Source organism: Aulonocara sp. 'chitande type north' Nkhata Bay, linkage group LG7 (assembly GCF_057382095.1).
Source record: "Aulonocara sp. 'chitande type north' Nkhata Bay isolate Kocher_YH1m ecotype deep benthic linkage group LG7, A_spYH_male_GT1.1, whole genome shotgun sequence".
NCBI lineage: Eukaryota > Metazoa > Chordata > Actinopteri > Cichliformes > Cichlidae > Aulonocara > Aulonocara sp. 'chitande type north' Nkhata Bay.
The window spans coordinates 3,579,603-3,602,704 of NC_141350.1; the positions used below are offsets into that span (position 1 = coordinate 3,579,603).

The 23,102-nt window shown below is 38.3% G+C and overlaps 2 protein-coding genes across 5 annotated transcripts in view; one reads left to right on the forward strand and one right to left on the reverse strand.

The window, feature by feature from the left end:
- Window positions 1–313: 313 nt before the first annotated feature.
- On the forward strand, window positions 314–16,204 carry cracr2aa (calcium release activated channel regulator 2Aa). 4 transcript variants are annotated; one of them, XM_086298007.1, is made up of 19 exons: window positions 314–502; window positions 1,536–1,646; window positions 2,823–3,218; window positions 4,668–4,779; window positions 4,860–5,040; window positions 7,147–7,293; window positions 7,542–7,632; window positions 7,740–7,835; window positions 8,833–9,020; window positions 9,507–9,578; window positions 10,617–10,662; window positions 10,820–10,899; window positions 11,012–11,357; window positions 11,487–11,619; window positions 11,890–11,971; window positions 12,224–12,338; window positions 12,490–12,591; window positions 13,247–13,323; window positions 15,060–16,204. In XM_086298007.1, exons 3-19 carry the CDS (start codon window positions 3,009–3,011, stop codon window positions 15,145–15,147), a joined length of 2,166 nt encoding a protein of 721 aa, XP_086154133.1. In that variant the 5' UTR covers window positions 314–502; window positions 1,536–1,646; window positions 2,823–3,008; the 3' UTR covers window positions 15,148–16,204. The 4 variants fall into 4 exon arrangements, with proteins under 4 accessions (XP_086154133.1, XP_086154134.1, XP_086154132.1 ...); XM_086298008.1 differs by having other exon boundaries at window positions 1,597–1,646; XM_086298006.1 differs by lacking the exon at window positions 1,536–1,646.
- prmt8a (protein arginine methyltransferase 8a) overlaps window positions 16,197–23,102 on the reverse strand; it is a 30,781-nt gene continuing 23,875 nt past the window's right edge. Inside the window, exons 9-10 of the mRNA XM_086298010.1 lie at window positions 19,702–19,823; window positions 16,197–19,271 (exon numbers count right to left, since the gene is read on the reverse strand). Of these exons, the coding sequence (XP_086154136.1) occupies window positions 19,188–19,271; window positions 19,702–19,823 (206 nt within the window). The 3' untranslated portion in view covers window positions 16,197–19,187. The remainder of the gene's footprint in view (window positions 19,272–19,701; window positions 19,824–23,102) is intronic.

The following is a 23,102-nucleotide window of genomic DNA, read 5'->3' on the forward strand; positions in this document are numbered from 1 at the left end:
ATACGATGGATCTTGTGTAGACATAAGGATTCATTACACGTAAAACCTGTAACACAACCTGTAAAACAACGACACGACCTCTCTTTTGTGTCTTAAAACAAGCAGCGACTGCAGGGCACATTCTCTTACGAATTTGGGTTATTTCCTCATACTTTACAAAGTTAGTGTAGTATGAGGAAATACTGCTACTACTACCAAGAAAGATAACACATCTTACAAGATGTATAAGTTTCCTCGCGGATGACGGTGGCTCCTGGGTGGCCGCTTACCGCGTGTGGACTTCCTTGTTACCGTTGCTACGGTTACCAGCGATGACTTGGCTGAAGTCCCTCCCTCCGAGTTTGCCCCGTCAGTGCTGCTCACTCAAGTTCCTTTACACACACACACACCCAACCACACAAGGGAGTTTATAGTAAACAGTGAACTTCATATGAAGCGGATGAGGCCGATACAGCGCAAGATATTTATTTTCTTCTACTTGAATTCTACTTTTTAGTCACGGGTACGTACTTTACCCATTCCCCGCTAAATACTTAGTAACAGGATGCACATTGTCGTTGCTGCTAGCCAAACGTTACAACTGTATGTTTTCGGGAAGACTTTTTAATATGTTCATGCAGTACGTTTGTTTGCACTGTTGTTATTGCAGTATTTTTATATTGAGAAGATTTCAGTTGCCGCAGGAAGTTTTACAACATCGGAAATGAAGTAAACATTACGTTTTAACTTGTCAAGCCACACGTGAACTGAAACCTGAGCTATTCTTTTCTCTTAGCTTTGTCTCGTTTACCACAAGCGTCGTCCCCGCTTTCTTTTCGCTATATGTACAATGTGCATGTGACGATTAATTTGACTGCTTGACAGGTGTAACTGGTATTTATTTAACAAATTGAAGTTGGACATACTCCACCCTGTGGCGGAAAATCGTCGGTTGTTATATTTAGATGCTGTTGACTTTTTAGGAAGTTGAGTGAATATGTTTGTTTGGCAGCCTGTAATACGTGAAATATTCTGCCGACACATGCAGCGATATAAAAACATTGAACGACTTGGCAGAAGACAGGAGGTTATGACCCGCTGAACTTAAATAAAAACAGTCCCAGTCATTTGTTTTAAGCTGTGCATTAAAATGTATTTTCTGTAAATACAGGTTCAAAATAAGTGTGACACTTGTGACCAATTTTTATAAGAGGAAGAAAGCAGAGGACAGTTTACATGTTGTGAAATATTCTGAAGATGTGTTGCAAAAAAGTCCACTTTTTTTAGTCAACTTGTTAAAAAATTTCTCAAGAGGATTATTATTAGACTTTATATTTAATTGTAGTTGTCATGAACAGGTCTGAGAAATGGCACCTCGGTTTTGCCAGTTATTGATCTGTGACAGGCTAGTTGAAAGAATGGAAAATAAAGGTTATGGCTGTTGTGTTTAGTTGGAGACCAACAACTTAAATTGTCTCAGTCTAGCCCTGACCACAATGTTTGCTTAAATGTTGCTAACTGCGGTAGCTCTAACAGCTGTTACATGCCAACCCCAGAGACAGATAAGGCAGCTATGCAAAGCAGGTACCTTTTATGTGTTTAAACACTGGATCTTAGGAAAAGGACAGTTTTCTGGCAGTGAAAACAAGGATCCAGGCATTACATAGGTAGGTTTTTTAAAAAAGTATTTATTTGTTTTCTCTAAAAGTATTGACAACATTTCCAAGTTTTAACACAGGAGGCATTAACCTTGTGTGCTTATGTGGTTAAAGGCTGGAACGATTATAGACAATATTATTGTTGATATTATGAGCCTGAGGAAAAAAGAGCAATTCACCTTAGTTCCCTTTCTTGTTTCCTCTGAAATTCTTAATCATTGTCTTTTTGCATAGACCTCATGAGGCTTGACATGCTAAATGTTACACAATTGTTGCATATTAAACAATAGCTAATATTGCTTACCAGTTTATGCAACCATTGAGATGGCTGAACACCAAATGCTGTAATAGATAAATGTAAAAAGTTAAATCTGTGGTAAAATGTTTACTTTATCGTCAAGGTTTGCCAAACCAGTTTAGATTAAATATAATACAGACATTTTTAAGTCAACTTTATGAGCAAAGCAAATATGAATCATTTGACTTGCCCTTCCATGTGGGTTTGCCAGTGTGTGTCTGAACCTGCTTTCTCATCTGTTCTTTTACCTGCCTACATGCATGTCAGATTTTTCCTCTGTCTGTTCCACATGTCTGCATTTGCGTAGGTCATCACACACAGCTTCAGAAGCTGCCGTTTATAAATCGATTGAGCAAAGTCACGGTGCACAAGTTGAAGGCAGTCTTCCAAACCAATGCACACAGAACTGTTGTCTGCATAAAACCCACCAGTAATAGAGTAATCAGTCAATATTTCCTGGTAAAGACCACCCTCGTCATACCACAAGTTTCAGCTGCAGTTTTGGGTTTACTTGTCAGATGACATTACTTTCAGCAGCAGCCGTCATCCCTGAATGTAAAGAGAAGAGCAGCAGTAGTTTTAGGTGTGCAGCTAGTACTATGTAAGTCAAAAACAGAATCAGGATTTGTAGCAGAAAGAGAGAAAGGAACTACACATTTTAAATGAGTGATTCTTGTCTGTTATACGATTGTAACCAATTAATATTAGTTTAATTAGATGTATCAAACAAAACTCCCTTTTATAGACTTCATGTTTTCATGTTTGCACTTCATGCAAATCTCTAATTTCTATACAATTTTATGTACTTTTGCATATAGAACAACAAAAAAAGATATATTTAATGGGAAAGCAGTCATAACTGAACACTCTTTTTGTCTCTCTCATAGGTTTGAGCTGGTAATTAAAGAGGTGGTTGCTAAGAGATGACAGTCGGTGACATTGGTGAAAGCCTCAGATGTTCAGCAGACTAAAGCTCCACTCGTTTGGGATCTTTTTCCTGCACGCCTCAGTCTGTACCTGGCTCATATGAAGGACGTGGAAAACGGTCTTCTATCAACAAACTCATAGTTACCATGGCAGCTTTTACTGCTCCATTTGCCAACACCAGTGCCATGAACTCCATATTGGCCCATACCGCCTGGCAAAGCCAAGAAAGCAATGATGAGGCAAGTACGAGTGGGAACGGGAACGTTGGACAGAACACTATTCTGGAGAAAACCCACGAGTTCTTCCAGATGTGCGACATCGAGAACAAGGGTTTCATCACCCGACGGGACATGCAGGTGAGGCGTCTGGTTTAAGGACGACTGATAAAGTTCTGCTATCTTTAAACTAGTGTTATAATCTGTTTTAACATTACTAAAAATAATTTATTTCATAGTAGCCAGCAGAAGAATTAGAAAACATCATTACTACCAACTTTAATCATTCCTAATCAGTTACGTTTTTGCACTGTTTCAATCATTATTCTAAAACCACAGTTTACACATCACATTTTTATTGTGTTTAAAGATAACAGGTCATCATTTATCCAGAATAATATGCAGGGATGTGTCCGCACACTCATTAATGATGCTGAACAGGACACGGATACGACATGCACACCCTTTTCAAAGCGACATAATAGACACTCAGAGACAGAGAGCCACGCGGAAGCTTTGTCATGCAGCTCCTCCACTCACATTATTGTGCAGATTCATTTGCCCCTCAGATATTCATCCAGGCCACGGCTTACACTTTGATGAAGCACTTCTAGGCTCTTGCTCTGAGGAGGACAAACACGTAGAAGATAAGCTTTGATCTGCGGTTTATGATAATGGTTTCTAATTTAACTAGTAATGATGATGAGAGTCCAGTCCTCAAAATTATTTATATGAACATCTGCACTGACTGCTCTCTACTTAAAGGCAATACTTGTCGTGTTACAGGGTTTGTTTTCACACTTTGCTTTCAGCTGACAACGACTGTGACGATATAACAGCTAAATAAACAGCGCTGCTTAAGTTTATTTTCACTGTTGACATTGTAATTTCAGTGGCTAAGTCATTTTCACTTGCTTCACAGCTTAAAATCCATTTCCAACCACGATCACGAAGGGGATGGCTTTACAGTTGAACTGTTTGCCAACATAAGGGATATGTTCTTCAGATAACACTTCAGAGGAACAGCTGATAGTTGTAGAAAGATGGTATCATTTCTGTGTCCCTGCCCTAGATTTTAAGGGTGCGCATCAGTCAACATTTGCAACAGTGTAAACATCACATAAACTCAAATTGCTTGCAGAGGTGTGGCTGTGTTGGCTTTTGTTAAAGAAAAGAAGTTGCTGTCATGTGCAGTTCTTTAGGAGAATCTCTCTTTCCCACGTTCCTTTGGATTAACCTTTTAAAGCCTTAAATTCTGAAAGATTATGAGAGATTGATAGTCTTGCATCGCCATCATTTCCAGTGGAGATGCCAATGGTCACAAACTGAAGGCTGTATCTACACGAGAAAGATTGTTTCACTGCATGAGTGTGAAACAGTGTTTTGCTAAACAAGATATATATCCGTTAAAGAAGCTCTAGAGCTTATTTGGTTCAATTTAGAATCACCAGGAATAAAAGGAAAATAACCTGACTGTTCCTTAGCTCACAATTTCCACTGCGCACGACTCTCCTTATAAAACTCTACTGTTAAGTTTCAGTACTAATAATGTCCTTGAATATCTGCTGTATTTTCTGTCTTGATTAACAGAGGCTGAACAGTGAGCTTCCTCTAAGTGCGGAGGAGTTGGAGAATGTATTTGATACCCTTGATTCTGATAACAACGGATACCTCACCCTGGAAGAGTTCTCCTCTGGCTTTAGTACGTTTTCTCTCTGTTTCATGTTCAAATAGGAGCATCACACATCTTATTAATCATCTAAGCTCTTGATCTTTTTTTAGGTTCCTTTTTGTTTGGTAATACCATTGCTGAAGAGGAAGTCATGGGGGAGAAGAACAGCTTGCCAGAGGTCCTGTACCAGACACACAGAGAAGAGGGCCTGGCAAAAGCAGAAGAGGATGAGGAGGAAAAACACTTTTGCATGCTTATGGAGAGCCTTGGAGCTAACAATGTCTTTGAAGAGTGAGTACTGTATGAGTGTCTTTGCACACCTTTGTGCATTTTGTACATTAAATTTGAAATGAAAACCTATTTAAAGCCTGACACTTTAATCAGCATGAGAAAAACTTTGTTTCCTCTTATAAGCAAACCTCTTGCCTCTTGGTAGAGTATGTCTGCTTAAAATTTCAAGTCATTTTTATATGATTACATTAAAAACATAGTAATTTAGTGTTACGCCTTAAGATTTTCAAAGAAGCTTGACTTTCTCAAAATCTTTATACTTAAAACTGCCTTCACAAACCTCATTAATGTAAGCTTTCATGTTTTTTCCTCTTTCATGACTGCTTCTTTGTAACTGCTGTTGAGGTCTGTTTAGAGTTTTCTTTGTTAGCATGAAAACTATGTAGTGACAGACTCTTACGAAATGCATGACTAGACTAACCTTTAACAAGCAACTCTAACTCAATAAAAGCAAACAGTAGTGGAGGTGGATGCCAGACTTACACATCCTGTTGGCTTCCACCTACCTGGTTAGAGGTGAACAATGACATTTTAGTTCAGATGAATTTGTGCAGCACTAACTGATATTGATTTTGGGAAGACCTGGAGAATAAATATTTCAAAATGTTTCTGACTTTCTTAGTCTAATAACTTAAAGGCATGTTGATAAGCTGTTGTTGTTCTGTTCCATAGTAGGAACAGAATGTAACAGGTTATAGATGTTCCAGAAATCAACACTTGTTGCTTTTATTTAATATATTTTTTATTTTGTGTAATGTACTGGGATATTTATAATTACAGCTTTTTGTATTTATTAGAGCTGTTGTTATATTTTCCATATTTTGTAATTATATTTGCAATATATAATAAATTGTATTATTTAATTTAGTTTAGTTAGTTGCTATTATTACTGTGTTGGAGAAACTGTGACCACATAATATCACTGGGATGAATAAAGTGATTCTGATTACAGCCGCTTAGGAGGGCATTGGGGGCTCCACCTGCATTGACCTAAAGCTGTTTGGTCTTTGACCAATATTTAGCAATTTCAGGGTCTGAAGGTGTGAAAGACTTTCAGGATGGAGAACCTTCACACAGCAGCTTGTGACTTTCAGTATTAGTGTCCCATTTCAAATCAAATGCTATAATTTTGCACCAACTACATGATACCCACCTTAAAGTCATTGTTTGTTTGTTTTTTAGCACCCAGATAAAATAAACTGAAAATAGAGTTAGGCGATCTAAAATAAAATACAGCAAATTTTATAGCAAGATAAACTAAATGAGGGAAATAGAGATGAACTAACAGTATAAATGTGGCATGTAGTCGTTGCCAGGGAACAGAGGCGAACGGGAACATTTCTGAGTGTGCATATGGTACTACAGGGTCAGTTGTCAGAAGACAATAGGCCGTACCAGGTTGGATGAAGACCAAATCAGAAGCAAAGGACCTGCTCAGAAGCTGATTAGTAAAAATCTGTGAGGAGAGGTTACTATAGCGACTCCTGCCAGTGGCGGTGGTTGGGGGTGACATACACTTCTGTGTACCTCAGGGTCAGACACAGAGAGCTCGCCAAACAGAATTTAAGCTCTGAAGCAAATGCTTTCCAAGCAAAAATCAAAAGTTGTATCGTAAGAATTCCTTCACTGTGAACAGCTGCAACTTCTCGACTAGAAAATACTAAATTTTCATGTTTGTAGAGTTTATTATATGGACGAGGTGACAGTGTAAAAACAACCTCTGACTCTGATTTTCAGACTTAATGCTATTTCTGTTTTCTTAATGCATTGGTTGTAGACATTGAAGCACATAAAAAACATTTAAACCAGCATGAAGAGCGTTATAGTTAGATTCTTACAGTGCAATAATAATTATCGATTTCTCAAGGTTAAACATAAAATATCCTTTTAAAAATTATGTGATTACGGAGGAGCTGCTTTTCTTCATTGTTATTGTCATGTGCTGTTGCTGTGGTAAAATCTCTAACATTCCCCACCGCATTACTTCTATTTTTCTTCCAAATAACGGTACTTATTTCCTCATGAACCCTTGTGACAAAGACATCTGATATCAGTAAATGAATTGGCTTAGCCGCTGCAATTATCTGCTTAATTTTGTCCCATCAGTCCTGCTGAAGTGCGCAGTCTTTGGGCCCAGCTGCGCCGGGATGAACCACACCTTTTATCCAATTTCGAGGACTTCCTAGGTAGAGTGACATCCCAGATCCGAGAGGCCAACCAGGAGAAGAGGGAGATGGAGAGTGCTCTCAAAAGGTCAGAAAACATTCATGTATATTTGATGCAGTCGTCATGAAAGGTTGAAATATTATTGGAGGTTTTTCAGATTTGAATGACTGACAGTGCTGCGACAAAGCTCCTTAATCACTGTGTAAATCATTTACAGAAGCTTTTTCTCTCTAGTGCATTATTATTTTAGTGATAAATTTTATAGATCTGTTATGTCAACAGGGTTATTTATATACATTGCACAATATTATATCTAACTGTTATATCTAAATCAGGAAAGCAGCAACACATGATAATGAGATCCAGCGACTATACGAGGAGATGGAGCAGCAAATAAAAAGTGAAAAGGAGAGAATTGTGCTGCAGGTACAAAGCAATCACTGGTGTTTTCTGTTAGAGTCGACTTACCTTTGCTCTGTCAGATGTTTTGCATTTTAATCTGACTTTTCAACTTTGTTCTTTGTCCACTGAAGGACTATGAGCGGTTTCTGTCTCGCAGTCAGGACCTGGAGCTGCAGCTGTCCCGTAAGGAGAAGGAGCTGGAACAACTCTTCCAGAAACAGAAAAGAGTGAGCTGAATTTAGCAGAATGATTTCCACCACTGTCCCACGCTGGAGTATTGAGATGAAATCTAATAGAGAGAAAATAAATTACAGATGAAACTCTTTAACCCAAGTGAGGTAAATTCAGTTGTTAAAACATGTGAGACACGACAGATAACAGAATGCAGTCATAAAGTAATTCACTCTTCACCATAAATGCTAGACAGATAGTAGCAGGTTATATCACACCTTTATGCTTTTATGATTAATTACCAAGCTGAAAATTAGTTCTGGTCATGCTGGTTTGCTGTTTATGCAGAACAATCAACCACACATCATAATGGCTGCTACAGCTTAAGCAGCATCCAGTCTGATAATGCTGATTATTCTCTTTTACTGGTTTATGCACCGAATGCACTCCAGACCACAAGTGTTTGGACAGTTTCACATGGCTCTGTCAGCAGCACCAACATTTTAAAACGAAGGCATGAATAATGCAGTAGGAAAATAACCAACACAGTGTCCAAAAGTTACAACGCGGAAAACCCAATTTTATTTTTTTCTTTGTGCATCTTTGTGGCATTTTGACACCTGTGGGATTGTTATTCTCCACAGACTTTGAGCCTCTAGTTGAAACCGCACACTGTTTTATCCTGTTACTTGAATCATAACTGGAAAAATGCCTAAAGTATACAAGAGCATCCTGCACGCTCACATTCAGCGTATTAGACAACGTCACATTACTAACAAGGACAAGAATCCTAAACAGCAGGGTTAAGAGGCTGTATAATCATGACTGGCTAATTTAATCTGATCTTAATGCAGTAACATATCTGATGTTACTGTATCCTAGCTTCATGCTGTCCTCATATTAATAGAAGTTAAAGTTACATCAGGCATTTATAATGAGTATTCATGAAATGCTGTCGTATTTAAGGAGACAGTGTAACCAGTTATATTTATCTATCTTATCAGAGGTGTCTTCTTTTCCTTTTTTCTTTTTTCGCTACCCACCTACCTCCAGTTGGAGAGTCAGTGCCAGGAACTACACAGTGAGCAGCATGTGACCAAGGTGGAGAATGTGAAGTTAAAGCAGACAAATGATGAGTTGGCACAGGAGCTGGAAAACACCTCCCAGGAGCTGATGTTGGCACAGGAGCAGCTGAGTTTACTGCAAGAGCAGTCCACACGACTACATGAAGAAAAAGAGATGTAAGCGATGACTGATCTCGGTTTATCTGATGTTTTGGTACCTCGAGCTCTTGCTCTCTCAATTTCTTATCTGTTGCTGATTGATTAGGATGCAAAACTTTGATACTGAAGACATAAATATAATTTGTAAAAACAAAGTAATGTCCACCATACTTTTTACTGCCGTCATGCAAACCCGACGGTTAATAAGCTATTAAACATCTAAAAATATTTACAAACGTATATGGACTCGTAGAACTCATACTCTTACTCATATTGTAAGTATTTCTGATTTCATTGGCATTTATTCTTATATATTGAATTTTGTATGAACCCACAGTCTGTCAGTTGTGTTTTTTTTTTGTTTTTTTTATTACTAATGCTGTAAAAACTGTCTCGAAACACTATAAACTTGTTCAAGTCATATGTGAGAAGTGTAAATGCAAAATACAGTATAATGCAATGACAGAGTATTAATAATCACTGATGTCTTGCTGTTTAAAATAGAGAAATATACAGAATAACTGAAGGCCTGCAGAGAGAGCGAGAAAGTCTCCTTAAACAACTGGACCTGCTAAGGTATGGATCAGAATAAAGAAGGTACAGCTGTACATGTCTGCTTTAGAAAGAATTGGAGTGTACAGAAACATGACATGAGTTTTGGGTGTTTTGTCTCTATTTCTTTCCCACTGATGAGCTCCAAAGCCAATTTTCGCAACCGAAACAAGTCATCCAAAAAAGTAATTTCTTTCTGTTTTCATGTGAGATTTGTTGTTTAACTAAATCAGAACAGCACTGAGGAGCAAACATCTCAGTTGGTAATTCATCTTTTACAAGTGTACCAGTCCCATAACAAAGAAAAACTGATTAGTTTCTCAGCCTCAAAGCCTTTTCAGAAGATGAGTTTTTGATCCTTTAAGGCTGCTTTTGAAAGAAATGTTGCTTTACAGTAAATGACAGCGATTCCTATCCGATTATCCAAAGGCTTTTTTCTGTATCAGCTCCAGACCGCGTGTTTGGACGGTTTCACGCCTCTGTCTGCAGCACCAACAATTTGAAATGAATGAATGAATAATGCATCAAGAAAATAACTCAACATGGGACAACCCCTTTTTTTGTATTGCATTTTTACGTCCAGCATGATCGTTATCCTGCACAGACAGTGGGCTTCCATATGAAATGGCACACTGTTTTATCCCATTATCTGGATCACTGGAAAGTATGCAGGAGCATTCTGCATGCTCACATTCAGCCAGCTCCTTTAAAACGTATTAGACAACATTTCTGTATCGAGCATTACAAGAATCCTAATCATCAGGGCGAAGATGTGGCATAATCATGACCGGTGAATTTAATCTGATCTTAATCTGACCGAGTTGCGTTACACTTGCTGTGGACCGAAACGACAGCAGTCGCAACAACAACGACACATGGGCTGAAGTGTCTGAACTGAATCTAACAGAGAAAAGTTTCTGCTGATGATTTAAGTATAAAGAAGGTTTTTCAAAAAGATTTAATTTGAAGAACAAAGAAATTGCGCCTTGTATATATTTGAATGTTTGAACCACTTTGACTGAAGTTCTCAGTCTTTATTTTTTATCCCTTCTTTCTTTTCAGGGAGATGAACAAACATTTACGAGATGAAAGGGACATTTGCTATCAGGTGTGTTTCATGTGTGAATTTCATTCCCTTGATTATTTAAATTTATCCTCTCAGTTCATTTTATTTTTGCCCTTTTTAAAAAGATTGCAAATACAGTATATATATAAAAATATCAGACTCTCGTGCCATATTGCAAATAAACACTGTGACTCTGCAGAAACCAAAGAATTCTAAAACATCGGGTTTGAAGCCTTTAATTGGTGTCGGGAAACGCATAAATACAGATGTCTTCAAAAGGTAACAAATGTCATTACCTTGAATGGAAGGCAAGCCAAAGCTTATACACCCTTGGCTATTTATTTTATGTATTAATGTTTATTGTATGTGCAATGTTACTTTCTATCTGCAGTGAGGATGAGGAGGAACTAACCTCCAGCTCTATGAGGCACCGCTTAGTCAATGGGTCATGCCAGCCGTTTTGTGCAGCACAAGCAAGAGGCCAAGGACATCTCCAGAGAATCATTTCAATTGAGGAGGACCACCTCCCCTCCTTCCTGATTGACTGTCAAGTCCAAACCCCACTTCAAGAATGCAATGAAGGAAAGAAGGTCTCAGATAATGAAGACAATATAGACTTGGTGATGAGTGATATTCATGCTCGCATGTCTTCAGCCTCGCACCAACAAAGCATGGAGAAAATGGAAACCCCCTCGTCTCCGAGAGGCCAGCCTGTTGGCAAAGAGAACAGCATGAATGTAAGCTTCGTCACGCTGTTGTAGCGTCAACTTTCTCACACATGCAATATGCGAGCCTTTGCTGACTGGCAATAAAAAGCGAGTTCTCATATTCTTTAGGTCTTATTCCTGTTCGTCCTGTTTCTTTAGGAGGAAGTTAGCACTTTAGCACCTGAACGCCTCTTCAAGATCGTCCTGGTAGGAAATTCTAGTGTTGGAAAGACCTGCCTCCTCCGACGATTTTGTGATGACGCCTTCCACCCCGGCACCTCCGCCACTGTGGGTACGTATTTTATAGTGTAAACAGACATTAGCTGGTTTAAGAAAAGCATTCGAAGCTCTGTGGTTGACCTCGAGCTTTGTATGCGTTTGCCTGCACAGCACTAAATGTAACAGTTGGTTATGACAGTTTTTTTCTCCTCGGGGTGCAGTGCTGTCAGCAATGAACGTTCAATCCAGGGCTGAAATAGCCTTAAACACGATCAAACTGTAAAGTATAATAACCTTTGGCGTTATATGCTTATGATGTCATTTGTTTTGTCTGAATGTGCAGGTATAGACTACAGTGTAAAAACAATAGCTGTGGATAACAGCCAGGTGGCGCTGCAGCTGTGGGATACAGCAGGACAGGAGAGGTGAGCTTTTCAGACACTGTCAGGTGTGGATTTGGCTGAGATCTTTAAACTTTCTAATCTGTTCTTATTTTTTTCTCTAATGTGATCAAATGTTCTCAACTAACAGAAGCAATGATCAAGCAAAACGTTTTTTTTCTTATGCGGTGACAAAACCTTCGCATGTTTTTACCTGAGTAAAGAGGCAGAAAAAGTACTTTTCCATTATGTAAGCTGTACCCATAAATTTGCTACTTCCTCCTGCTTGTCCTGCAGGTATCGAAGCATCACCAAGCAGTTCTTTCGTAAGGCTGATGGTGTGGTTGTGATGTATGATATCACTACTGAGGAGAGTTTCACAGCTGTAAGACAGTGGCTCACTAGTGTTAAGGTAAGGCAGTACCAGTCACAAAAACACCACAATCCCATTTTTGTGTTTTGCTTTATTTTGCTTACCTGCTATAAAAAACAAACAAATTACATTAAAAAACAAAAAAACAAGGCTGTTTTAGCCTGTGCTCTTTCCTTAACTTGCTTCACAGGAAGGGGCAGGTGAGGACATCCCCGTCATGCTCCTGGGAAACAAAACAGACAAGGAGACTCAAAGAGAAGTTCAGAAAAGTATCGGCGAAAGATTAGCCAAGGTCTGTGTCTGTTGTTGCTGCTAAGCATGAGATTCTGTTTTAGTCACTGTTAGTTTCTGGTCAGTCATACTACAAATGAAAGAAACATGAAGAATAATTAAAAGAAAATAATTAAAAGAAGCATGAATGAATAATTAATATTCATAATTTAGGTTTTTTTTTTATCCTTCTAATCTCTAGCGGGTGTTGTAGTTTCTATAGTTACTGGACAGAGTCTTGTGAACTAATATTGCTATATAAGAAATGTTTCTTTCTTAGTGCTTTTACAATTTTCAGTGTAGGATTTATCGTCTACATTTCTCAAGGTAGCACAGAAGTCATTTTAGAATAGAATAGAAATATCCTATTTCCCCATGATCGGAAGGTCGGTGGTTCGAATCCACTGAACAGCTACCCTGAGGTACCCCTGAGCAAGGTACCGTCCCTACACACTGCTCCCCGGGCGCCCAATGGCTGCCCACTGCTTCACTGAGTGAATGGGTTAAATGCAGAGAGGAATTTCCCCAAGGGGGTCAATAAAGTACACATTCTTTCTTTTACTGTCCTTCATTGGATCATTGGGGAAATTCATGTGTTCCAGCAGTTTTAGTTTTAGTCAAAAGTTTTAGATTTCCTTGTAAGATTCTTTTAATCTGTCACCTTTTGGCTCTTTTAGGACTGCCAGATGACGTTCTATGAGTGCAGCGCCTGCTCTGGGTACAATGTCGTGGAGTCCATGGTTCATTTAGCCAGGTGAGCAAAAATAATGACATTTCAGCAACATTTTGCCCTGCAGGAAACTTCAGTTTGGCAAACTGTGGAGTGATTATCAGTGAGACTCTTCCTGCACCAATATACATCTTTATATGTGACAATACACTACTTAACAAATTTATTAGACCACCTGTAATAAAAACAAGAAAACAAAAATATATTAGAAACATGTTATTTAATTTAAAAAAAAAAATGAATCCACATTTTTATAGCCAAGTTTGAGTTGGCACACTGGACTTCTTACTTATGAGAAGTCAATAATTAATCAAGCTTAATGTTTAATCACTAAAACTTATTTTTCTGCTCATGAAATGGCAAATGGCCTGTATTTGTATAGCGCTTTACACGTTCAGTGAAGGTAAATAAATAACTAATTTGGCATTAAATAAAAATGTGCTTTACTGTTTTCTACAGCTTTTTTGTAAAACAGCACATTTTAAAATTATTCAGTAACAACCGTAATTACAATTTGGCATTAAAAATATAGTTTCAGTTACACAGCTTGAGCATACTACTGGATTAACCATTACAAAAACATAAAACATTTGGTATTTACCACTACTTTTAACTGGTAATTACTGTGGTAAGTACTGTATAAAGACGTAAGTCAAAAGTTTGTAACAATAAGAAAGCAGTCACGTAAAATGCCCAAGTGAAAGTAAAAGAGTAACAGTAACCTGTTTTATGAAATTACTGCTAAAAATTAGGATACTGTAGGTTTGTGAATCTAGACAGCATTATGGTGTGAGTGAGGATTATGGTTCTGGTCTTGGACACAAGAAACAAAAGAAAACAAAATGGTTACTAGAATATTTTTCGTTCTCTGAAAACGCAGTGAGGTATCTCACCATGCGAAGGGCCCGATGGCATGATCAGTCCCTGAAGCTCCAGTATCACTCGGCCTGTCCAAAGGGAGCCCTGTTCTGCAGGCAGTAGAGTCTAATAAAAGTATGTGATAACACCAGCACTTGTAAGCAGGGCCCACGAGTAGCCATATGTCTGATGGAATGCACTCACAGTTATACAGGAGGTTTCAGTCCTTGGCACACATACACCACCAGCCAGCTGCTCCTGGGGAAAATAAAAAATCACGAGGACATGGACTGGTTGAACTGGTTACCTTTTCAAACATCCCTAGCGCCTTATCACTATCTGGCAAATTACACAGGAAGATAATGCATGTCGTACACAACAATGAAAAAAAGGTTCCTTCACACCATCTCTCAAACGTCAGCACTTACCATTATGAGCCAAACGTGTACTGTAGTTAGCACCCAAGTATTCTGAGTGGTTTCTGTCAGTCCTCAAGGGGGGAGTCCATGCACAGTGTCAGCAGCAGCCACAGACCACGAATGTAACACTAGAGCGTCAGAGATACCCACTGCCATGCATTGCATATAGCAGCACTATTAGCACAGGTACTCTGACGTGCTAGTCTGCAATTTTTGCTGTCAAATAAAGTAACTTGTTACGACATCTTAACCACTTACAAAACAAACCCAAATGAATGCAAGTGGAATTTACATCATGGTTTCACCAGAGGACCCTTCCCATAGTGAGAAAAAACTAATCACTGATGAAGACAGAGCAGAGTTAATGCATATGCACGTTTGCATTTTCATAGCAAATCCAACTCCAAAGGGCGAAGCGCATCATGATGCACATCAAGGCTCCTGTTAGAAATTGCTACATTTTTGTTTCATTATGTCTCGTAGAATTCTGAAAGAGCAAGAAGACCAAGAAAAGGAGAAGACTGTCCATCTCGTCAGTATCCACTCAGAGAAGAAGAGATCCTGCTGCTGACAGATAAACAGTTGACACTTACACAGAAGCACTACTAGTGACAGTTTAAAAATCACTTATTCACGAGGATGAAGTAAAACACGAGTCATAGCTAGTATGTGGATTTCCCTCCGTGGGTCAGATGTAAATATCACTGAACAAATGTTAAGCTAAGTTCACTCTTTTTCAAGTCAAACTAGGACATTTTTAATGAAGGATACTTACTCACATTTGAATGTAACTCACAAATTTCCAATATTTAATAATCTTCCAAAAGCTTTGTAGTATTCAAATGTGGAGTTTTTGCTTTTAATATATGAATTCAGTGTTTAAATGTTTCGCCTTTACATCTTTTTCAAACATTTCAGGTGGACTTAATAGTGTGAATAACTGTAGCATATGACTCATTGTCAAACAACATTACATTTAACACTACTTTTGAAAAGCCTTTGGTGTTCAGGTTTAGATCGCTTTTTAAGTTCGTGGTTAGTCTTTGGACCAAGATTAACTGTGGTGTTAAATAACATTTCGGGATATTATGGTTGCTTCACTTGGTGAACTGCAGTTATATCTTTTTAATGAACAAACAAAAAATGTCATTTAGTATTTGTCCCACAGCTGTTATTGTTCATGTTATTTTATATTACAGGTGTTGTTATAGCAGTACTGCAAGTTACTAGGCTACATGTGTATTAACATGAGAACTCATCTCAGCTTTATTTTGAAAGACACACCCTTGTTCCCAAGAGACCAGACAGTTGACAAATATTTATTCAACTTTTCACTTTACTATGTTTGGTGCCAAGTATTTATGAAAATGATATTCCTGTAACTTGATATGTAATTTGTAACAATGTGGTTTTGGTAAAAAAAAAAAAAAGTACTCTCACTAACAGTGAATCACTACTGCCAGGATCTTGCACATTACTCTCATGTAGACATACATATGTATATAAAAAATGGAAATGCCGATAACTTAATAATAGCTATGTGTACAGTTTATGTGAAAAGCACGGGAGGACTTTGTTTCCTTTCTGGCACCATGAAATAAAAATATATTGTACAGCATCACCTGGTGGATATGTTTGGACATTGCAGTTTATTGAGTTTTCAAACTTACAGTACATGACAATATGTGAAACAATATATTCAACAATAAAAAAGTAATACATGTGCAATCAGCATGCTGATTTAATAGATTTTTTATAACTTATTCCGTCGCCATGTTTGTGTTTAATAAGTCGGATGTTTGTCCGAATATGTTTTCTTTCTGAATCTAAAGGTGCTCTTTCGATGCAGGTATTATTATAGATAAATAACCTTTAATTTGAATTAACTGTAAGCATAAATGACTCGTGATATTGCTTATTTGTGCCAATAGCTTTGATCCTGTACACACGATGATCCTGTATAAAATGCACACGATCAAAGCAATTATCAAACCGTGTGCTTTCAGAGGGCAACGCTGCAGCTTGATGCTGTGCTTTCTTTTAGTTGGTAATTACATGAGTTTATTATGATGATCTTCATTCACTACCAACATATGCACACATTGTACATTTTGCTTAGAATTTGGTAGTAAGGGTAGGGGTGGGCGATATAAACGATATACGATAGAAACGATATAAATTTGGCCAACGATAGAGATTTTGACTCTATCGCGATAGCGCATGTTGATGATGTCATCAAGCTGCGCCTGTTTTGGTCGAAAGCAGCGGCTAAAACCATTATCATCTGCAAATTATGCCGGGCGACAGTCATAGCAAAGAGATGAAGCACTTTTGAAATATGGGGAAAGCCAAAAACTGCGCTTCCTCCACTTCCGTAACATTGATTCATTAATGTTGAATTCTCTCGCAGCTCCGTGTATAGCATCCTGCTATGCGATTGCATTTGTCCCTGACCACCAGAATCCCTCACGTTAACTTTTAATCGAGTGGAAAACAAGTTGGCGTTCATCCTCCAGCTTCACTGTGCTAATGTTATGCTAACATAGCTGTGTCGCTAGCAATCACGTAGCACAACATTATATACCAGGTAGTCCAACTTCAGTAACCCTACAAACGCCACTGCTGTTTAGTTTTCGGTCTTCATTTATATTGGAAGTGGTAGCAGAGCTGTACGTTTGAATTAGTTTCAAAAATCTCTCAGTCAGAACATGGTATGAAATGTTTAGGTGTAAACTAGCGAGCTAACTTCCTGCTAACTTCTAACTCCGTTAAATTTAATAAATTCTGTTTTCATGGATGCCTGGATGTTAAACTTAATTGTTACACCCGATAAAGCAGCAATGCTGATGATTTAATTAAAGATGAAAAAATTTAGACCGTTTTTAACTCTTAGTGTTCGTTTGACTTTGGGACCTGAAGCGGGCGGAGTTTTGGACCCAGATTACTCCGTGAAGCTCCTCACTACGGCAGCCGTAATGCTCTGACATCCATCAAGCAGTGCAGCTTACCAAAGTTGTACTAAAACATTTTTTAACAGATTTCTGCACGCCCAAATTGGTTTGAGGTCAGTAAGCACAACCAGAATTCATACAATTAAAGGATTTTAAGTGTGCCTTATAGCGAGGAAAATATGTTATACAGAAGAAAAGAATATATCGTGATATATATCGTTACCGCACATGCTTCAAATTATATCGCGATATGAATTTTAGGCCATATCGCCCAACCCTAAGTAAGGGCATCTGTGTGTTTTAAGAATGGAGGCTGGATTTGGCAATGTCAAGATCTGTGACGCGTGAGGCGATCCGGAGCACTAATGCGAGGTTTCAGATATGTAAATTATCTGCAGATCTTTACTGAATAAATTCTTCACTGGGTACCTTGGCAATGACTGTAGTAAGAGTACAGGGAAATGAAAAGATCCCCATCAGTACACTGAATCCAGTGTGAATCAAAAGTGTGCAATGCAGGGGGAGCCTGAGATAAAAACCAAAGAACCATATCTTGTGGTCCGTACGTTTGCTAGAAGAAACCTCAGTATCTGTCAGTTTGGTTGAAGCCAAGATATTGGGATATAACTAAAGCAGGTCATCAATATTTTATTGACTCCCTTTGTAATAATTCTTTGTTGTCTGTCTAGGATCCAGCTGCATTATTAACAATATGAGTTACGCAGGCTTTCCTTTGATTCCTTGACATGAATTATGCTCAGGCATAGACTAAATGGCTTGAGGCTAGATTTGAAGAACTGCTTAATCTTAAATCAACAGAATAAGAGTGGCTTGTGTCTACATATGAAACCACTGTAAGAAGCTAAACTCAGCAGTGTGGAACAAAACTAGGTACACTTCGGCACTTGGTCAAGGCATTTAGGATGGAAAAAGTATGTTTTTGGCAGGTCAACATCACAGCTCGAACTGACAACACAAAGCACACCGGATGTCCAAACAGTTTAACAGTGTGAACTTTGAGACCTTCTATTTTACATGCACTGTAAACCACTACTACACTGACTATGCAAACACATTACCTTTCACATTACACGTTTCTTTGTCCTGGCTGTGGTGTTCAGTCGCTTCTAGTTTTTCTCGCATTGCTAAACTGATACAACAATAAATAAATCATTTTACTGGTAATCATTTGCTACAGTACATGACATTTAAAAAGTTAAATGTATTCTCTACTGTAACAGAATGTGGACATTAGAGTAACTCATTACTGTATTTTAAAATGCCAAATATCGCTCCATAAGGTCCGGGTTAGTGTGGAAAAACAAATACTGAAGAAAACACACAAGTACATCACTCCATCTCACATATACTTACGTCAGTAATTAACATTCATCAAGACTAGAACAGTTTCTTAACACATTTTGTCAGAGTTACATTCAGAATTGCTTAACAGTCAACATCCTGTCTTCATCATACAAGTAGCAACCATATTGATATTGTCAGTGGTGCCAGCTAAACCGGGTCTTTAGCCCGGTCTAATTTCTTCCTCTGTGAGTCTCGGTCCCGCTGTGCATCTGTCTGTGGTCATGAGAGCGTCTTTGTCTCCCTCTGGTGCTCAGGAGTTGCACTCAGCGGGGCACCAATGTCCCCGCAGTGAAACTTAACGCATCTTGTAGTCATGTGATATGGCTGCTTCACACAGCTGCCCTTTGAAATCCAGCTCAAAGGTGAAGTCTAAGTCACGCTGCAAGTGAGCAGAGAGACAGAAATAAAAAAGATGGTGTTCAGTGATACTTCAGACAACAACTGATCAAATACACAGCAGAAAGAAAGAAAATAACAAGTAAGACAAGAGATGAGATCTCCTTTTTGACCAGAGTGCAGAACATGGTATTACGAAAGCAGAGTGTTTGTGAAGAGAAAGCAGGCGCCGCTTCTCCATCCCGTAGGGGAGGAGAGGACACTGACAAGGTCAACAATAGAATCTGTTGTTGTTTGTTGAAGTCACTGCAGGGCTGCTGCCTGCATGACAGGAAGACAAAACTGAAGAGGAAACAGCCTGCTGTGGGCAGGGAATGACTCATTTACACATCTATCTATCTATCTATCTATCTATCTATCTATCTATCCATCCATCCCTCCTAATTTCAAAATATATCCATACCAGTACTTACAACATTTTTCTCATTGGGCTTCATAGCAATTGAGCCAACGATCTCTTCTCCTCTTCGGACTGTTAAATAGTCCTCCAGGTAAAATACTGTCTGCTTCCAGTGGGTGTATGGAGCATCTGGAGCTGCAACACACACAGAGAAACACTATGTCACTAATGACTTTCGTAATGATAAACAAATCATTGATCACTTATAGGAACTGTTGACTAGTTGGCAGTTTGGAAAAAGACCTTTTAGTTGGTGTTTATTGCCACATGTCTGGATTAAAGTCTTGTTACTATTTACTGACTTTAATGAACAGCTGCAGATATCTCAGGTGTTTAATTTGTGCAATACACCAACTAAATAACCCAGACTGAAGACAACAATCAGTCATCCCAATGCAGCTGTGCACATAGTTATCCCTTTTACAATGTTTCCAAAGATCTGAATACTATGCAAGCATACAAGAAATTAATCATGAGACTTTTTACCGATACACAGCTGCCTAAGTACCTGATGTGAATTTAACTAAGTGCAAAAAAGGCATGTGTCTTCACCTGAGATCCAGAATACAGCTCTGAAGTAAAATGCAGATAACAAATTTCTTGCCTCTCAACTAAAACTTTTGTCAGACTTCTTCCATTACCATTTCACTTTGTGTCTTTGTAGTCTTTCTTTATCTGCACTCATATAGTTTGCATGAATGTAAAACCTGAAATCCCTGTCCCAAAACCAATGTGAGCATTGGCCAGGATTCTGACCATTGCTGTCAATACCACTTAAAATAAATTAGACTTTTTGTTGTTTTTGTGTGGCAGCTTGGTGGATCTGTGCTTTGTGAGTCCATAGATAAAAGGGCCTGCCAATCAGCATACTGCTACGCAGGCCAGGGTCTTTTTTTTAGGGCATAGTTCAATAAAGGCACTGAGAAACTAATTCCGTTTCATCTAATTCTGCAACTGCAGTAGATGAAATGGTATTTTTGTACTGACCTAACCTTTTCCTCCTCACCTGACAGTCTGTGTGTGTGTCTGATACACTGTCCTTCACGGCCGCGTGAAAGACTGATGGCCCATTTTAGCCTTTTGTGTGTAATTTTTAATCTGTCTAACCTTTTCAGGAGGAAAGGCCCAAGTTTTGACACTGGAAACTTTGCTTGGCAGACACACTTACAGAAAATCAATAGACGGGACTGTGCTTTGGCAGAAAAAGCCAATGTTAGGAAACAATACATCTCTTTGAGTATAAGTCACAAGGTCTTGATGATGGTGTACTTGACAAATTAAAGGTGACCTGTGCTTACACACATTTTTTTTAACCAAAAGAGCCAAAAGATATATTAATCCAACAATTAAGACAGTTTATTCCTCTTTACATTTCAGTTCAATGTTCTCCTTCACCAACAGAGGTCAGTCACACACAGGTTTTAAAATTGCAGTTATTCTCTTAGAATGCCACAATCTCAAATCTTTGGATTGGCCTAATTTCACACAAATTGGGGCCTCCAAACATGCAAGGTGAGAAAGCACTGGTCTGCCATCTATGAAAAGAAGTGAGCACAATGAGGAACACAAAACCTGACAGGAAGTGTGGTTTTTTGCCTTTCCCACTGGGCAAAGTATACAGCTTTCTCATTGGACTGTGATGAAACACAGGGCTTCAGAAACAGGACACTCTTTAACCTGGGGTCTTCTGAATCTATCACTCCTAATTTAGACTGCAGAAAGTGACTTGTGTTATTTGTATGTCCTACTATGAAAGGGATTGGGTTTTTTAAACATAAAGGCAGGTTTTCCCTGATGTGATTCCATTCTTCTTGCAACTGTAGCCACATAATACCAGTAGAAATCCATGGTCTTCTTATCAGGGTTTATTGTTAGTTTCCACACTCAAGACAAAAGGAGACCGGGCCTTTTGAGGTTGTTGCTCCAAAGAAAGTTCAGAATTCTCTCAATGGAATAAAAGAGACTAGTTTTAGAAAATAGTTTTAGATCTGTTTATGTAGATTTGTCTTTATTTAATTTGTTTTTTTGTTTTTTTTAAGAAAAAACGGTGCAGATAACTGGATGTTTCTATCTGGTTATCTCCAAATAATGTCTGTGCTCTATTAATTGCTGATTAGTCTCTAATTATGTGTCATGTCCAAAGATGGGCAGTAACGCGTTACATGTAACCCGTTACTGTAATCTGATTACTTTTTTCAGGTAACGAGTAAAGTAAGGGATTACTATTGCAAAAAGGGTAATTAGATTACCGTTACTTTCCCGTAGGAACGCTGCGTTACTGCGTTACTAAAACCGTGATTTTTTTTGCGAGAATGTCTCATGACAGTGACGTAAGCGAGTGCGCCGTTCGTGACAACAGCTGTGTGCAGATCAACAATGGATCATATATCGAGTGCAGAGAGAGTATGAGCGTGCAGCGTTTAAAGCGTGGAAGTACTGACCTTACTTTGAGTTTGATTCCATATAAAGTGACAAAAACATTAGTGTCCGCTGTGCGTGGGAAGAAAACTTCTTTTTACAGCGAAAAATCCCTAAACTTCCAACAAGCACCGAGTAGCTACGACGTAATGGGAAACTCACAGAGAAACTCACGGATTCTTCCACTGACCGCGGCACACCTGCACCAGGGTAAACCTCCGCCTACCCCACTCCTGCTTTACAGGTGAAAATAGAGCAACAGGACCGCTGAGTCTTTGACTTTATTTATTTTCTGCTGTGTTTTACTTGCATCTATTTGAAAGACTGAGTGTAAACACAAAAAAATATATTTTATTTTATGTGCTGGAATGTGCAGAAAATAGGTTTAAATGTTAAACTAATTTCTTCCAGTCAGAGAATGTTGCAGATAATTACATTTTTGCTTGATGCATAAAGTTAAAAGATTAAAACTAATAAAACAAGTTTTAAAAAGAGACTTTTCCATTTGATTACATTTTGTATGATGGATTATGTAGAAAAAGTAGAATTGGGCTGAAAGATCTATCGCTTTATCACCTCTTCAGGTTGTAAATTGTGTTTTTAAAAAGTAACTAAGTAACTAAGTAATTAATTACTTTTGAAAATAAGTAATCAGTAAAGTAACGGGATTACTTTTTTGGGGAAGTAATTGGTAATTAGTTACTGATTACTTTTTTCAAGTAACTTGACCAACACTGGTCATGTCTATCAAAGGTGCAACACGTTTTTCACAGGACTCTATGCAGTCTGTTTCCACACTAATTAAGAAGGTAAAGTAGCAACCAGGTGCTGGTAATCACCTTTAGATGATCAGAAGTTTCTGATATGTAATAATTATGTGTGTGTGTTTTATCACAGTGCCCAGGAGGAAAGACAAAAGCAATGAATCCTGGTAGAGTTATAAGGCCCTTTCAATAAAAAAAAAAAGCAGATAAATAAATAAAATGAAGACATCTT

Excerpts from the sequence above, each read along its gene's own strand:
- cracr2aa (XM_086298007.1), top strand. The coding sequence starts at position 3,009 with ATGGCAGCTTTTACTGCTCCATTTGCCAACACCAGTGCCATGAACTCC. Across the intron at positions 3,219-4,667 it reads TCACCCGACGGGACATGCAG|AGGCTGAACAGTGAGCTTCC; the intron begins GTGAGGCGTCTG and ends CTTGATTAACAG. Across the intron at positions 4,780-4,859 it reads AGAGTTCTCCTCTGGCTTTA|GTTCCTTTTTGTTTGGTAAT; the intron begins GTACGTTTTCTC and ends ATCTTTTTTTAG.